The sequence below is a fragment of the Harpia harpyja genome, chromosome 7 (genome assembly GCF_026419915.1).
Source record: "Harpia harpyja isolate bHarHar1 chromosome 7, bHarHar1 primary haplotype, whole genome shotgun sequence".
Taxonomy (NCBI): domain Eukaryota; kingdom Metazoa; phylum Chordata; class Aves; order Accipitriformes; family Accipitridae; genus Harpia; species Harpia harpyja.
This window is the reverse complement of record NC_068946.1, coordinates 8431102-8448836: the sequence shown is the minus strand read 5'-3', so window position 1 is coordinate 8448836 and position 17735 is coordinate 8431102. Positions and strand designations below refer to the sequence as shown.

Below are 17735 nucleotides of genomic sequence, written 5' to 3'. Positions count from 1 at the left end.
GCAGCATTCTTCTCCTCTATTTGGATTTAAAAAGCAAGCCAGCCAGACAGGCACCATGACGTCCTCATGGCATGTATTTTAATCCTAGACCAAAATAATTTAAAACTGTGCTTTCCTACTTCTTAGCAAGCCATTTAAAGCTTCTGAAGCCAAGGAAGACAGATCAATTTGGGAAAAAAAATTAGGGGGGGAGGAAGCACAATTGAAAACTCCAGTTTATACCAGCCTCGCAAAGGAGTAGAATAAATCAGGGGAGGAGGGTGCAAGTCCCCAGTGCCTTTAGCTCTTTTTTGGGTGGAAAACACTGGAGGGATTTTTAGTTGTTTGGTTTTTTTTTTTTTTTTAAAGTCCCAGTAAAATTTAGTGTCCCCCAGAGTTTCAGTATTGCAGAGATGGCATGTCTTTGTAACTGGAAATGAAGAGAATAAATATTTCTGATGTTTGGAGACACTGGTACCTAAACAGACCACAGAGCCAGCTTGTTTTGAACACGTTCCTATTTCTCCTCTGTGCTGCATAACAAAGCATCAGAGACTTTCACCCAGAGCGCGAGATAACTGAAATAGAGATCAACTGGGAAGGGAAAACTGAATGCAAAGCACATGCCCTTTGCGATAATTAAAGGGCACTGACTTTTTAAACTTCGAGTACATCAAATAAAGTAACCCATCCAAGTTCAAAGGTCGTATTTCCCATCAGAGAGAGGGGAAAAAAAAGTCAGCTTGGCTATTGAAATCCCATTGCTACACAGCCCTTGGCTGAAAACAGCACTGCAGCTTTGCAGCTAAAAGTTGACAGCCCTTGGTGTTGGCGTTCCCAGGAGGACCCTGCCAAGCCGATGCTGCAAGCATTGTACGTTGAGCTGCTGGCACCGTTTCCTCCAACGCGGGGCTGGGTTTTGGAGGTAACCTCTCTGCGCCCAACTGTGCTTGGCACAAGAGCTGGCAGGATGGCGGCGCTGAGGAGGTAGGGCTGCAGATGAAAGCGCCCGGTCCTGCTGGCTGGCACAGATGTTTACACCAACCATGCCACAAGTTGCGGCATGATAAAAATGCACCAGACCTCCGAAAGCCCAGCTCTCCACATCTTCAGGGGAAAAAATAAAATCCCACATCTATCTCCTTATTCTCTAAAATACTATTTTCCTGCTCCTTGCAGTGCAGCCACTCTGTGCAGACAAAAGGCAGTGATATATTGAGCAAAGCTAGGTGATATGAAGAGCCATAGCTCTGGTAGAAAAGCAGCTCATCCTGTAAAACAAACAACATTCCAGCTTTTACCTCTCCCTTGCCTCTCAGGGTAAACCCACAAAATTGCTTTAATTAGTCGTCATGTTGGTGCCATGCTTCCCAGACTGCACGGAAAAAAAATAATCAGTATTTAAAATTAGTCACTCTCCCATCAAAGGATCAATATTTCTGGCACAACGGTTGGCATTCCTCTGCTGCTTTTCCGTTTCTGCATTCCTGTGCCTTCTGACATCGCTTTCCGATTGCGGCCAGTTATTTAACCACATGAGTCATCGCCCTGCTATGATATTTGTAGGCTCATACATTAGGGCTAAAAAAGAATTAGATGACTACTGCAAACATTACACCTGGTATTCAGCTCAAAAAACCTATGCATGAAGTATTTCTTCCTGTACATTTCTATCTAAAAAATAGCATAATTGATATTGTATCATGTTCTGCAGCTTCAATGAAATCCTTTAGAAAATCTACAGCCCATCCATAAAGTTTATTATCAGTTGTCTGATCAAGGACCTTGCCAAATGTTCCCTCCCCATGAGATGACAGTAACTTCCATTAATTATTCCTTATCAAACAGTTTTTCTATTACTCCCTTCAGAATTGATAGAAGACATAGTGACCTCTATTTAAAATTCTCTCACTTGTCCTTTTATGCTCCATATGAGCACTTCTGGGATATTTCTAATAAATCTTAGAAGAAAGATAGCCCTAGCCACTTCTTTCATGCCAGCTACTGTTGCCTGTTGACTTCAAATGACTCATGCCTGGTAGATGACGTCTTCCCACAAAACCTGGCAAATCCCTCACACCCCTAAAAAAGGGCTTTGTGAGTACTCCCTCACTTCCCCCTCCCCAAACCTCCTGTTCTTACTTTATCTCAGCTCTCCGAATCTCAGTATTTTAGGTCATAGGTTTAGAGATTCAGTTTGAATTTCTGCAATTAATCACTTGTAGCCTCAGTTTAATATGGAATCCACCCACAAACATGCAACACTTTGTTGTAGGGAAAGCAGATACCGCAGATCTAGAGAACTGCTTAAAAAAAAAAATCAGTTTAAGTCAGCGAACAAGTTAATCCAGATTAGCTTTCTGTGCGTAAAGTGCATTAATAACGCTTCTGTAGCGACCGAGGGCTGACCAGAGCCACCATCAAATAGCGAGGCTAATAGAGATTACATGCTCCGAGGGCACTGGCTTTAGTAAGACAACTCGTTTTGGATAGAGCGTAACTGCGGCACGCTCAGAGGAAGCCCCTGGTGGGCAGCAGAATAAATTAAAGAGCACACAGCAGTCTTTGGTGCAATATTTGGGCCTCTCAGGTAGCTTCTAGCTAGCCTTAAAACTCACCAGTTGCAAAAAGGCTGCAAAAATTGAAGGGAAAATACATGCAAATCTGCAAGTCACTAATAAGCACTTTACTAACACAGCCGCTTAAAAACGAGCTATGAACAGTGGTACCCTTTTTATTCTTTAGGAGGACAAGGAAATCTTTGAAGAGCCCAGTGACTTCACCAGAGCTTCCCACAGTGTCTCCTGGACTTGTCTCGGCAGGAGGCTATGCATCGGTTGCTTCATAAATTATTACTTGGGAATATGAAAATTTTATGCCTGCTTGGAGTCACATGGCTTACACCGTGTTTATTTACCTTTAGAAAAATGAAATTTGCACCCCTGAAGAATTGCTTCCCAGAGGGCTCAGACCCAGTGACAAAGCCACAAGGACTGAATTTTTGTCATATTCGACTATGTCACCTGGCAGAGCAGGCTGAGGCAGCTTGATGCTACTGCAGTACAAATAACAAGTTTTATTTGAGTATCTTTCCCCTAAGGGAAATGCTTTTCTGTTCTGTTCCAGAAACTCGGAAGCAGGGCAAAAATTCACCCATACGTTAAGTGGCATTGTTGACTGAATCGCTTACTTCTATCAGCAAATACACTTGCTTCTCATGTGCAGTTCTGTTTTATTTTGAAGCAAGCCACACTCAGCCTCCTTCAAATTAGATTACTCACAGATGTAGAAGATGACCTGCTGTAAAAGCAGCCAGCGTACATCCCTGAGTGCTGTGGGTATGCAAACTCATTGGCTTTGATGGTAATGACTTGAGTCTAGTGGCTAAGTGAGGTTTCTATTGAAGAGGACACAAAGCTCAGACTCAAAGGGGAGCTGCGGAAAGAAGCCTGCGTGTAAAATTTGCAAAACCATAAAGCCAAAATCCCACCCTAGCTCTGTTAACATTTCCTAGGAGCAACGAGCCAATTACCACGATTAGCAGCTACCGAATCCCTATTCTTGTGCAAAGTGCTTGTGTTGGCAGATCTGTGTGTTACACTGACCCACTGAAATTGCTGTAGTGACAGGCACATGCAGCACTGCTACATCCCAAGCGATGCAGCACAAACCCCTTGGCTGCAGGTTCCTGTTGCAAATCGGGGCAAGCAGAGCTTTTCCCAGCAGCTACTTACTGTGCGAGAAGCGTTGCGTGATGGGGGTGCCAGGGTAGGGGTAAGTGCGACTCTCCCACTGAATATTTCCTTCTTGCACTGCTTTGATAAAGCCGTGATAACACTGATGGGCCACACCTAGGGAAAAACAAGACGTTAGCAAAATTTGGGGCATGTCAGGAACGAACCGTGCCTGCACAGTTGCACAAGCAGCATGACAGCAATTATGAAGAACCCCTGTACTTAGATCATAAATATGCTGGTGGAAATTCAGAGGATTAAAGAGAATAAAGAATAGGGACACTGCAAATGTGGAAAATCAGCAGCGTTCACTGAACTGATTCACTGCATTTCCAGTATCTGTCAGCTCTAGCTTGGTAAAGCAAAGCCTTTGTGAAACGTGAGCACGTGTGATGACTTCGCAGAGCTGGTTTTCAGCCTTCTCTGCTACAAAGCAAGCCTGCTGTCCCCTAATCACACCCCCAGAAGAGCAGCTACCCTTCCCTTAATGGACCTTTGAGGACAAATAAGGTGCAATAATGAATTTTTAAGAGCACACACACAGCTACTGCATGGGAATCTAAAATAAATATGAGAGGAGACATCAGTGATAAAAGTCAGTGTCTTAGGTGAAAATATTCCTCCTTAGCTGTGTGAGGGAGTGGATCTGGCCGACAACAGCTCCTCCGCGGAGCAGGCCAGCCCCAGAGCTGCAATTAACTCTGTGTATGGAGTACATGTGTCTGCGTTTGTGCTGAGAGGGGCCAGAGACTACTCCCTGTGGAAGGAAAAGGGTCTGGTGAAGATTTACGACTGCAGTGGCTCAGCAGATGCTTGGCGGCATCCGCTATGCTATGGCAGCCCTCACTCTGAGGATGCCACAACCTGCGAAGACTTTTTCCCAAGGATTTGCTTACTGAAAGCCCTGTGCCAGGAACACCCCCAGCAAGAAGTCACACTCTGGGATATAAAGCAGGAAGTTTTTTAAAAAAAAATGAAGCCCAGGGTCCTCAAGCAGCTGGTCCCCGAGAATCATGCGGGAAATGTAATGTGAACTATAGTATTTCATAGCAGATGTATCCTGACAAACAGGAAAAATTAACCAGAAGAAAACAAATCAAGCGTTTACCTCAAGTGACCTCTCTGCTTCACAGAGTGCAGGTTAGCAATTACACTCCCTTTTTTTGCTATAATTGCCACAAAAATGGCACAGCCGCCCAGCACCACTCATCCCCTGAGACTTGGACAACTCACTCCCATGCCACACTGTGCCTCAGGCTGCTCATCCCTCCCCTCCACTCCAGGGATGTTTCCCACAGTCTCTTTTGGGGTGAATCACCAGGTGCTTGTTCATTCCAGCTGCTTCCTTTGCATCTCTTAAGGCTGCTCCAGGAACAAGCATGAGTGAGAAAGCATGCCCAAGCAGCAACTTGAGGGCTATGGACACTTGAAAATCTTTCAACAGGGGTGTGGGCTGCTGCTGACCCAAAATTATGCAAAAAGAGTAATTTTGTGCAATGCTCGCTTCTGAAGTAGCTGTGTTTTTTTAACCTCCAGCCTGTTAAACTCTGGGCAAGGCAGAAAATGCCTGGAATCTGAGCAATGCTTCACATGTGCGGAGAAGTCCACAAATTAGACATCACCCCACACACCTGCCAAAGGCATTTTTTCTCACCTGACACCCGCTCTGTGTTTTCCAGAAGAAACAAGTTACCCTCGTGCAGCAGCGTGCCTCATTTCCTACAGATTTAACTGTGGTCTCCTCTTAAACTGCTTGTTTTTTAATGAAGCTTGTAATCAAAACACGTGTCTCCAACAGAAACAGAAATCATCCAATGTATTCAAAAAATACCAAAGCAGATAGCTTTGCTTGTATCCTTGTCCAAACTTTACCTACCTATTTGTCGTATCATATATATCTAGCATTAAAATATCCCCATAAGGCTTCAGAATTAATGCTGCACAGAGGTGAAGTGAAGTATCTGTATCTCAGGGCTACTCTTTCAGGAAGTCTGAATATGTAGATCTGTATTAATGTAGATTTTATATACCACTTATCTTCAGCAGAGCTGTAAGAACCAGACACGGTTTTGTTTCCAGCCGAAAGCATAAGCTTTGGGAATGTTAATTACTGAGCAAGACACAAACGAAGCACAATTACAGCCACATCAGACATGGGACACTGGCAACTGGGGCTGCTGTGTGGCGGAGAGGAAGCCTGAATGCAAGGTCAACAGTGCTGCACATCAGCAGCACACGGGGAGCATTCAAAAGCAACGTGAGCTGCTCTGTCATGGGGGTTCTTGGGGTTTCACTCTTTTATACTTCAAAAGAGGCTGAGGGGCTCAATTCTGCATTGTTATTAGCCTTGAGCAAAGCAAGTGACCCGACGGCTGTAGCTATTTTTCTGGCATTTTGCAGAAGTCAAATTTCTGAGTTTGAGGGGAAAACAACAGGTGAGGCTAAAAAAAGGCAGAGAGCTGAGATACAAATCCGTCTTCCCACAATTAAAAAAATGCACTCGCATTACAGCTATTTGTACCTTTGATTAGTCGATACCACTGTTTGCAGACAAGGGCAGCGGTTTTGTGCTCCTGATAGGGCGAAAGGAAGGAGAGGATATATTCCAAAACCTCTTCTGGGAGCTCCAACATTGATCTGTTATGCCTGGTCTCCTCGACCTCCAGCTCAGCATGAGGCTCATCATCTTGCTCCATTGTCCCTTCAACCACAGCGTCTTCTGGATCCACAGCCATGAAACCGTCATCTTCACTGTCCGAGGAACTGGCCATGGCATTCCACTTCACAGCTTCAAGGGGGGAAAAAAAAGACAACAGTAAGGTCACAAAGAAAATTAATAGCATCAGAAATGTATCTGCAAGCCATGTATGCTACACCAAAGGTCTATGTCAAGCTCTGCCCAGCAAACTCCAAGTCAAGGACGTGGTTTTTGCAAAGGTTTGAAGCAGGCTGAACATGGTTTAGGAACAAGCCGTTCTCCATTGGCGCAGCATTCTCCCAGGCCATTTAATCTCTTGCCACTCTCAGCCCTACTGTCGCCTACAAACTGTACCAGAGAGAAAAAAAAAAAACCAAATCCTGCTGGAGGAAACCCCTGCTTCCTTGCTGGGCCCGAGAAGGCATCACAGTGCCGCACTGGTGGCCCTGGTTGGTTTGCACTGTGGGGCCAGGCAGTGATAGGGAAAGGGATTCCCCACCAAATGAAGAGCAACCCAAAGCGAAACAGGATCGAAGGGACAGCTTTGCAGCCCCTCCTCCCCCGCAAAACCAGTTTTGCCAGCAAGCCTGCTTTACTCCAAGCAACTTCCCAGCAGCATGCAGGGGGGGGAAAATCCCTGTCTCCTTCTCCCTTAACACCCCCCTTGTTTCTTTTTTTTTTTTTATTAAATACTTGCACGTAGTTCTTACTGGCAGTAGGTGAGGAAAGAAAAACCCCCACAGGATTTACTGCTGCTGAAAGGCTGGAATATAGAATATTGCATCTCCAGCTATTCAGAACGTCTTAAGCATAAGGTAACGTACCGATGACAGAAATACATCATGAAATAAATCCATCTTAATGAGCGCCTGTGTCCAATTCGGCCAGTTGGCAAGGTGTGCAGTTAAACCCATGCCTGTCACTGCAAAACAAATCCCTGGACCCTATTTCCTAGGAAGCAGCTGACCTGTTTTGGGGAGAGCGGCAATAGTTTTCCCTTCCAACACTGCTGGGTGAAGACCAAGGGACGCAACGGCTCCATGACTATACCTGCACCAATAGCTCAAACCAATATAACTCACAAGGATGACACAGGGACTTTCTTTTCCAAAAACTGCAATTACAAATTCCCTTTATTATCCTTTCCTAGCACAGCAGGTTGTAACGAAGGACCCAACACAGGGTAAGCTCTCAGCTCTTACGTCGTTCAGCGTGAGTTTCTCCCGACACCACAAGGCAGAGGCTGCCCAGCCACCCCCAGGTCCCAGACTGACTAGGATGATGGGATGCAGATCAACACAGTCCATGGGACAAATCCCATCTGCAGCAAGCCCAGAATGCAAACCCACTCCTCAAGAGGGAAGACAAGACATGGCTTTTTGCCCAACATACTTAAATACAAGTATATAGTATCTTATTTTTACCAAACTCTTAGTATCACAGAAAATATGGATGGGAGGAATTTAAGCTACCTAGCTATCAGGAATAAACTAAGCTGCTATAAGCTTCCAGCAATGCAAACTCTACCATCTTCCCCAGCTAAACCCAGGGTTTTCCCATCCCAGCATACACCGAGCTGAAGAGCCATGGGAATAGCAGAGAGCAGAGATGCAGAGCAGAAAAGCTTGCCATGACAACTAATTCATGCTCAGAAAAATTATGTTCGACAGCATTACTCTCCACTTTTGTCAGGTTCCCTGATGAAGCAACTTCAGAAAATCCATGGGGCTGTCAATCTTCAGTAGAAACCACATCAAAATTAAACTTACAGTTATCATCCTAACAGATGCTCAGCACACTTTCCCGTGTCAGAAATCCTTCTTAGAGTCAATGTTATGACAGAGAAAGGCTGAAACCCAAACGCTTTGACACAAGCACTGCTGCTGCTGCCAGCAAACTGCATTATGCAGCAGATAATACACAAATTCCCAAAGATTAAGAAATGGAAAACTAAAAAAAAAAAAAAAAAAAAAAGCAGAGCTCACAAAAAAAAAAAAATTAAAAAACCAAGAGGGTTGGGTCTTTTCCAAGTAAAAGCATCTATTACCATGAAGCGCATGTGCCAATTTCCATCTTGACAGGGCATGGCAGGAAGCCAAAGGCTCCCAGTACTCCAACCTCAGGATGCGGTTGTACTCAAGCCAGGGAGGTTGGAGGAAGGAGGGTTGGTCCCTATCTCATGGCTTGGGACAACAGAGCAACACATCTACCCAGGCGGAACAGAAGGCGTTTCACACCCTAAATAAAATGCTAAAAACCCAATCAGAAGTACATTTGCATCCAGATCAGGTACAATGGGACACCTGTGGGTGACAACACCGAACATAAGCCTCAACTCAACAGGTTCACACAAGACATCTGTTGTGTTATTAAGGTTTAGAAGCAAAGATTCTGTGTGTTTCCCAACAGCTTTTATTTACCCTCTAAATAACGTCCAAAACCTGCTGGAGGAAGTCAGCTGAAGTGCAGGAATGAACGCCCAGCTAGCAAGGGTTTTTTCCCAATTATTAAATCCCAATTTCGATCCTCTGGAGCAGGCTTGGGAACAACACAACACAGCAAGTTAATCATAGGGGCAAAACAGCTTGGGGGTTAGAAAAGCATCTCTAAGACCCATTTTAAAAAGGCAGGAGGAGCAGGGAAACCCCTCAATGCCTCAAACAGCACATGCTCGTAGAGATCTGGGGATGGAGAAGCCATGCTGAGTTTTGTCTGGTCTTACCAGACCACTTGATAACGTTATAAATATTCAAATGCATCTACTGTGCTAGATCCTCGTTTTCTAAATGTTTGAATGTAAGAAAAAAACACCCTCCAAGTTTTCACACCCACGCTGTGTTATTTTTCTTAAGGAAAAGAAGACTAGCAATAAACTCAACTCCCAAAAGGCAAGTCGCCGTCAAAATAACCCTTCAAGCTTGACCTATCACAGATGCAGATTTTGCTCTTATGGCACAGGAGCAGCAGGCTGGGAATAAGCACCCCCAGACTGCGAAGCAGCAAAAGCCCTGTCCTATAACCCTGCTCCAACATCAAAAAAGAAATCCAGGCAGTCAGTAAGAAAGCGCTAAAGCATCCCAGCCAGCTCCTATTACCAGTTATTCAGTAGATCCATGGGAGAAAATCCCATGCCAGTGTTTTTACTAGTTATTTGAAGAGCAGAACAGAGTGTTTCTGTCCCATTTGGATTTAGGGTGGATGCAGTAGGTGTTTTCTCACTCATCCTGGCTCTCTAGGTGCTCTCTGCTTGCACTGAGCCGGGCTTCAGTTTGTAAGTGGGCTAAAATTAATCTCCAAGCACTCAAAAAGCCGCAGTGAAGGGATTTAAGCAGTCATGTCTCATCCAAAAGTACATGGAATTCAATTAACTCGCCGGGACAGATCCAGGAGCCCTGTTCTGGTTGGATCGATCGCTGTGAAGGCCAACATGAGCCCCTTGAAGCATTGTATTATAGTTTGCACCCTACAGCTCTCCTGGTCCCAGAGACGTGCCTTTATATTCCAGCAGCAGAAATGTTTTACAGCATTCAGAAATTAGCCTAAAGCCCTACCAAGGAGGAATCGCAGCTGCTTAAAATAACACATAAAGAAACACTAGAAGGGCAATCGAAACAGAGCTCTGCCAGCACTGATCAAATTTGCCTGGCCCTTCCTAAAAGCTGTGTCTTTGCCAGTTGGCAAAACATTTTATAACTCTTTTCCTCCTTTCAGAGCACTTGAATTTCCCCTCTTTCCCCTCCTGATATTATTTAAGAACCTGCTATTTATTCTGCTAAAGTGATTATTTGCTGCAGTGGAACAAACAGGTGAAAAACATTAAATGCAGGCAAAAAAACCCACCAGGTTTAAGCACTTCTCGAAGCCTGGTAGCGACATCAGGCAGCCAGCAGCCTGCTCCTGCAAAACCCCTCTCAACCCAAAAAGGTTTTCCTACCTGCAGGCATCTCTCCTGGTCCCATGGACCCCAATTCACAGGCGTGGGTGGCATCAGTGGTTCCCATCCTGAGCTACCTCCTCTTCTCTGCAAGTCTCAGCTGTTTTAAGAAGCGCTTGAACCCGCAGGGGTTTTGACCTGGCTTTTTTTTTTTTTTTCAGTCAACAGTTTTTAGGGGAAAAAAGCCTCCAAGGGAAAGTTCTTGAATGAAAATAAGAGGCCATGCAATAGTACTGAGTCAGAGCACATTACGCATAAGGGAATGCTCATTTTCACATGCCACAAAAAATACTCTCTCCAAACATAATCATAGAAGCTATGTTCTCACCCAGGAAAAAAATAATAAAGGTGTGTGAAAGGACCCAGCCCTGGCTGGCTGACTGCTTCGGCTGGAAGGAGAAAGGGACTCTGCAGAACAGAATGGTTAATTGCACTTGGCAATCAGAAGCTATGGCGTTAATTTAGGGGTGGAAGATAGCAACTGCCTCTAAGCCCCTCCAGACTCTTCCTCATACTTTCCAACAGCTTATTCTACTTGTCAGCAGCCCCATCACAGCCGGGTAGCATTTATGGAGACATTTAGACCTTTTAGGCTTATTCTCTCAGCCAGTTTAAAAAAACAAGCCTATTCCATCAGACAGACACATTTAATAATAAGTCTTAGGCTGCTTTCCTTGAAAAAAAATTCCTGTCTGTATTTGGAAGGATTATTTTTGCACAGTATTTTATTGTTTGTCTCATGCAGCTGTGCCATTAACGACTTCGATGGCAGCTTCCCCCCTTCCAATTTGGCTTTTGCTACTATAAGTTGCTCTACAGAAGCCCTGAGCCCTTTTTTAGAGATATAAGAGGAAAAATAAAGTACTATTTCCTAGGTAGAAGCACACTGTTTTATGAAAGCAATGGCACAGGGAGTAAAAAGTCTCCAGGAGTTACAGGATTTGGAGTAGGGATAAACACCATTAAATAAGATGACATTTCTAGTCCTCCAAAACTTGCACCAGTTAGAGCTGATGCATTTGAAAATCAACTGCTAGACAAGTTCAACAGTGGAAAAAAAGCAGATTTTAGTCAAAAAAGAAAACAAAGCCTCTGGGAAACCGAACGATGAGCAATATCCTGTATGCGCTGCCGCACCAGCATCATGCCCAGATGAACGAGTGAGACCTCGAGGATACCTGCACCGTGCTTTTCTCCTTATCCCTGCAAAACAGGCAATTACAAGTTCTTTGAAGCACAGCTTTCCTCTCCCCCTCCGCCTCCTTTAGCTGCCTTTCAACAGGAAATTGTTTTTTTCTTTCATATAAGACCTAGCTTCACCCATGAAAATAAAGGTTTCCTAAATTCCATCTGCAAGTTTGAAAAGTCAAATATATATCTTTCAGTACTAGCTCCCTGCCACGTGTTTTGCCTGTTAAACCAGTATTTTTATAGAGATTCCAGAGACAAATTCAAAATTACGTGACTTCATTTTACAATGCCATTTAACCTGTACCATACTGTAATGAAACAGCACGATTACAACTGAATTTTAATTGATATTATTGTAATAAAAAGGCATAGAGAGTTACCAGAAATCCCTCCCACCCCAATGATGACAGGCTGACCATCAGCTATTCCATATTCCTGCTCATTTTTATTCTAAGCTTTCAGGAAAAAAAAACAGTAGTAATATAACATTACGCAGCAAGATTTATTACACAAACAGCACAGCAACTTAAAAATAAATTCTGCCTAATCTATCTTCCTACAAAATTAAAGCACTGAAAATGAGGAAGAAAATTTGAGGTTTATTCTGGATTTATTATAGGAATACAAACCCAGGTAGCACATGTTTTATATACTTGTCATTAGTGTACGGTTCATCTGAACAAAAGGAAACAGCAGAGTTTAATGACACTGCACTTCAGGTGTACACAGCAAAATCTGTCATTTGAATTTGCTAATGGAATAAACAGGACAAAACCTCAAAATTGGCCGAAAATCTTAATAAAATATTAACAAATCAAGAACAAGACCAAAAAGCAAAGGCATGAAGTCCACCTCCAGATATCCCTGCAGAACGCCACTGAACAAGCCGAGATCTCCAACATGCAACAAACCCCCCCAGATGCATCCCTAATTAACGGGATTTGAAGACTTGAGTTTCTTTTTACAGCATTATTACCCTTAAAACAGCTTAAGTTGTTTAAAACCTGTTGAAACCTGGCTTGATAAGCACTAGCAGCACAAAAGAAGCTGTTACATTACTTATTTAGGTACCACTTGAGCTCACACACATGCTATTGGCCAACGAACCCCAATTTAATCACACTGCGCATTAAATACATTTACCCTTAGGTTAAAAACGTGATCTGGGTGGGCCAGGCATCTAGACACAAAGCACCACGCTCTCTGGGTTTCCCTGATAAAAATTCAAGCCTCCATGTGCATGCCTCCAACTCCGAAATCTCAGTAATCGCTCAACAACATTACATCCCTCCAACCAAGCCAAAAATTAGGACGTCTGAATATCAACCCTAGCTGGGGTTCTCCAAACATAGAATGGGTCATTCCATTAACTGTGACCCAAATTTGGCCTGTTTGGAAAACTGTTCTGCTCAGGTGCAATAATTGGCTGGGTCTGTATCTAGGTGTGCTCTTACAATTCATCCTCTCTACTGAAATCCCCCTAAATTTTGCAGGGCCGTAAATAAGTAGTATTTCAGGCTCACACACTCCCTCTACCGACTCCCTGCAAACCGTTAATTAAAATTATTCTTGCCTGAACTTTTTCTAGCAAAACAAATAATCATGATTCGTTTCAAAATGAAGGCAAAACTGCATGCCAGCCAGAAAACGAAAATGATCCCTGAACAAGCAAATAAAAGGCTTTGAGACTTGAAAATAGAGGATTTTACAAGAAAACATGCAGATGCTTCTCCTGTTGCAACATACTCTGTCTGAAGATAAACAGTTTACACAGCAGCTGCCCAGATAAAAACATCTGATGCGATTTTCAGTACCTATCCAAACCCACCTGTGATGATTCATCATCAAGAACTCCTGCTCGATAACACCAAGCAAACACACAATGGCAGACTCTGGAAATAATTGTCACCTCCTTCCTTCGTTGACAGAGCAGCAGGTCTGGACCTCACAGGCAGCACTTGGAAAGCTACAGTTAAATTAATTATTTTGAGGACAGCCTGAAAAATGACACAGCACTCCTTACTTTCTTCTACAGACTTCTCTGAAACCTACCAAAGCCACTAAAATTGGTTAATCTCTATAAAGGTTTCAGGCAAACAAAGGCAAATTTACAGCTGAACCACAAGGAAAACACATGCTACTGATCTAAAAACCAGTCCCGTTTTGATGGTACAAAAAATAAGTCTGAAAACACAATGCGGAAAGATAATTTCTGTATTTACACTTCCATACAGGCCAATGCCCATTTCTATGTCCAAACAGCCCAGAAAACCTGCTCAGGCAAAATAATTACATGTAAAGCATGGAAATATCTTAGAGAAGGGTTTGCTAACAAAACTAGGAGGTACCCAAACATATTGGGTGACTTAATTCCTGATTTTTTGACAGGCTGCGTCAGATGCTTATTCAGTGCAGTTACTTTTTTTTTTTTTTTAATAAAATCTTTTCTTTGCACAGTATAACCCGATGAATCCAAACAGCTGCTCACAGCACAATTCCCACTAAACTGCTGCCCACATGGAGGAAACCGCAGTCCCCGAGGTGCCCACGTGTCAAGCAAACACTGCCACAGGAAAGCAGCCTGCAGCAAGTGTCAGAATCCGACCCGGCGCACGACTTCCTTGGCCGGGAAAGCCCTGGATCACATCCACCTCCTCCAGCTCAGGCAGCAAAACAGGCAGCTCGGGAAGCAGCAAAATGTCATTTCCTACCAATGCATCACTTGCGGGTGAGCCTCTGCCGCCTGCAGCAATTGGACTGGGGGGTCGAACCTTTTTCCTGCCTGGTAGTTCCTCTGGTCTCCAGGATTTTGAGCTTTCTTGCCTTCAGCAGGGTCTTTCCTCTCCCTTTCCTGTCCTGTGAAACTTGCAGGAACTTAGGATCTTTGAGACATTTATCCTTTTGATGAATCGGACAGAAAGGGGCAACAGGATCAGGAATTAGTGTGAGAGAGAAAGCAAACTCCATAAGCCGTGCTTCCAAAAAACCAACCCTAGCAAAAGCCCATCGAGAGACAGACACACACTGCTCCACACGACTGCCTTCAGAAACTACTAGCACTTCAAGAGACTTAAATAATCAGTGTTAATACCCATGCTGCAATGCTGTCCATGTAAATCAGGCAATCTCTTGTTGCTTTAAGCAGTAGGACAACCAGTCAAGATTTAGGTTTCCAACACTGCTGCAAAATTCAGGCTTAATGTTTTGCTGCGGGAACGAAGAATGAAATTTTAGCGGTCAGGAAAATTAAGTTAAGCAAATGCTAGGCCAAGGTCAGGGTTTACCAGCGAGGCAACTTGTCAGGCAAGTGCTCCCATTCAAGCCTCTGGTTTCCCCCCACGACATGGTCTTTGGCTTAGCGCACGCATGTGAAGGAGGAGGAGTATGGAAGAATTTCATTTTTGCAATAAACAAAAGTTATTCTGCAGCCTAAATTCACAAACCACAACATTCCTCTGTCAACTAAGAAATGTAAGTCACAAGCAGCCCTGAGACATTTCATCTGAAGTGAAGATGAGCTCAAGGATACTGACTTCCAGGCCAAAAAAGAAGGATGCACTGGAAAAAGCCATGTATTAGTGTAGGCTCAGTAGCCAAGGTTTAATCTAAATCGATATCCACAGCTTTCAGACAGACTGCTGACTTCGCAGCAGGTCGCTGATGCAATGTTTCTATCTTTGTTAGCAAGCAGGGTACCAAGATATCTAATACCATCTCGACATGGACATTATCAGCGTTTGAGCACTGCAAATGATGCTGTCCTCCCGATCTTAACTCCTAGCAGATGAGCTGCTCAGCTGTAACATGTATTGTGTGTCTAACAATAAAAGTGTGTTTTTGCAATGTCCACTCACCTAATCACATCAAATAAATTTGTACGCCGCCTTCAAACTAGTTTGTGTAATTCTCGGTGCAAAGCCTTTGATGAAAGCTGCCAACTATGGAGTTAACCATCTAGCAAATATTGCCCAGGAGCAGGGCTGGATCACACCAAAGAGAATTTAAAGGCAGATCTGTTTGCTAAACAGCAATTGCAACAATATAGAAAATATTTTTTCTCTCTCAATGGTGGCAAAAAAGGAGTCTACATCAGTAGAGATACACCCAGCCAGAAAACCCTCTGGCCACATTAGCATGTACCTGCCCAACACAACCTTAAACGCCTTCACACATTACAAAAGTGCAGCATCTGTGGGTGTCCCAGCGCCTGGCTCGTAAGCGCCACAGTGGTAATTAACCCCATTTTATAGGTAAAGGAACAAAAGCACCGAGAAGCCGAGGTCAAGCAAGCCCTCGACAGCACTGGGATTACAATACCGGAGGTTTCTGGCTCCCTGACCTGCACTGAAGAAATTAGGCCACCGGCTCTCCAGAGTTAAGATGAATATGCAGATAGCACCAAGAGCTCTGTTTTACTTTTGACAGGTGAACTGGAAACAAAGACACACTAATCAAAACACAAAAGGGTGACGGAAAAGAGCAAGACTTATGAAAAGCAATGGAGCTTAAGCACTTGCCTCGACACCCATGAAGAGGGCTTGAGCGTATAAATTCAGAACACAGCTGAATTTATCACTGGGGTTTTTTAGCAGAAGATATTAACTAGGGAGGGCAAACACCCGTCAATCTCTGCAAATATAAGACCACATACCCCCCCCCCGTCACACTGTGCAATGAGGATGGCGAGAAGAACGGTGCCTAAGGGTCGACAAGCACAAGACGCATGTGTCGAAGGGCATCGCCACAGCCCGGAAAAGAGGCAAACATCAGCTTCAAGGTGGGGCTGACTTTGAGGCAGCGTGTCTTCTCGTTGCTCAAAATTCCGCGGAGCTGTCGTTAGCTCAGTGACTGGCAGTCTAGACAGCGTCTCTTTTATTCACTGTCAATATGTTGCTGGCAGTGAGCACTGGGAGAGCTGTTCTCCTGGCGCTACAGCTTCTGCTAAACACATTTCTCCCATTAACCAGCATCTTGGTGGGGGAAAATCCCAACCAGCTCCCAGAAAACAGCAATGTCATTTAAAGTGAGCAACAGAGGATTCATTTAAATTTACAAGAGGTAAAGCAGATGGGAAGGATAAATACTTTCCTCTTCAGCAATATGAGCGTGCAAAACAGCCCATGCGGTGGTGGCGATTGCAACCCTATTATTATAAACCAGGAAGGACTGCTCTGCATCCCCTTCAACACCAAGGCTTTAAAGGACAAAGAAATAGGGCTAAAGCCACAGGGAAGACCCACGCACCTCAGCGTGAGGGGTTGCAAACAGGAGCAACACCACCACTGAGCAGACCTCACAAGCAACTGAGCCACCTACAGGAAAATACAGCCCAGCAGTTCAATTTAAAATAGATTTCACAAGAGCTAGAGTTTGACCCACCCAGCAGGCTTGATGAGGATTTGCTGCTGTTTCCACACATTTTGAGAATTTGCCTTCCTTTATTAGAATTTTTTTTCAGCTAATGAAGGCGGCAATGCAGAATGAGAAGCAAAAGCACTGCAAGTTAGGGATGCATCACTACTGAGAAAAGCAAGGGTTATCTATTCTATATGCCATATCTCAAGTCTAGTTGTTCAGTGAGGCTTAAAAATACTAGGTATTAGATACTAAGAGAAGACAAAAGAATGGAAGTCAAATCCACATTAAGTTAATAAGCAAATAAAAATTCAGGGAAATTGGGCTAATTTCAAATTCATCCCTACCTCTTAATCAAACACTCAGCTTGCCCCAGTAGCCCAAGATCTCTCTTTGTTAACATCCCAAACACGAGCACTCCCACCACCCCAACGGGCACCCCTTTAACTGATAAGCACAGCCTGGCATCGTACCGGGCACAAGAGGGGGGCAAACCACCTATTATCACGTATTATGAAACGCTGGGATTCCACAGCACCCAAGAATCAGGTTCAGAGAGGGCTAAAGCGTCCCACGTGTCCCCTCCTGAGCCGCAACGGGCATCTGTGTCAGCAGAATGGGTTGCCACGGCTCTGAAACCTGAAGGTCCAGGAGGTTTGCAGGAGTCCCCAGCAGCAGTCACAACGAGGAAAGAAAACAGCCGGCCTAAAAACAAATGCAGGAAGAGCTTGCATTCAACAGGACAGATTAAAGGTGGCTGCTTGACAGAGGAATTGAACAAAATAATTGCAGAATGGATGCAACAACAATGGTACAGAAGTAGCTGCTATTTGGTTTTCTCATT

At 44.1% G+C, this 17735-nt stretch overlaps 1 protein-coding gene across 3 annotated transcripts in view; it reads right to left on the bottom strand.

The window, feature by feature from the left end:
• Window positions 1-17735, bottom strand: part of FBXO42 (F-box protein 42) — a 49780-nt gene that overhangs the window by 27540 nt on the left and 4505 nt on the right. Inside the window, exons 1-3 of one of the 3 annotated variants that reach the window (XM_052792262.1) lie at window positions 8459-8521; window positions 6235-6501; window positions 3714-3830 (exon numbers count right to left, since the gene is read on the bottom strand). In XM_052792262.1, the coding sequence (XP_052648222.1) occupies window positions 3714-3830; window positions 6235-6484 (367 nt within the window). In that variant the 5' untranslated portion in view covers window positions 6485-6501; window positions 8459-8521. Of the gene's footprint in view, window positions 1-1280; window positions 1367-3713; window positions 3831-6234; window positions 6502-8458; window positions 8522-17735 lie in introns of those variants that run through there. The other 2 variants (XM_052792259.1, XM_052792261.1) reach the window with 2 other exon arrangements.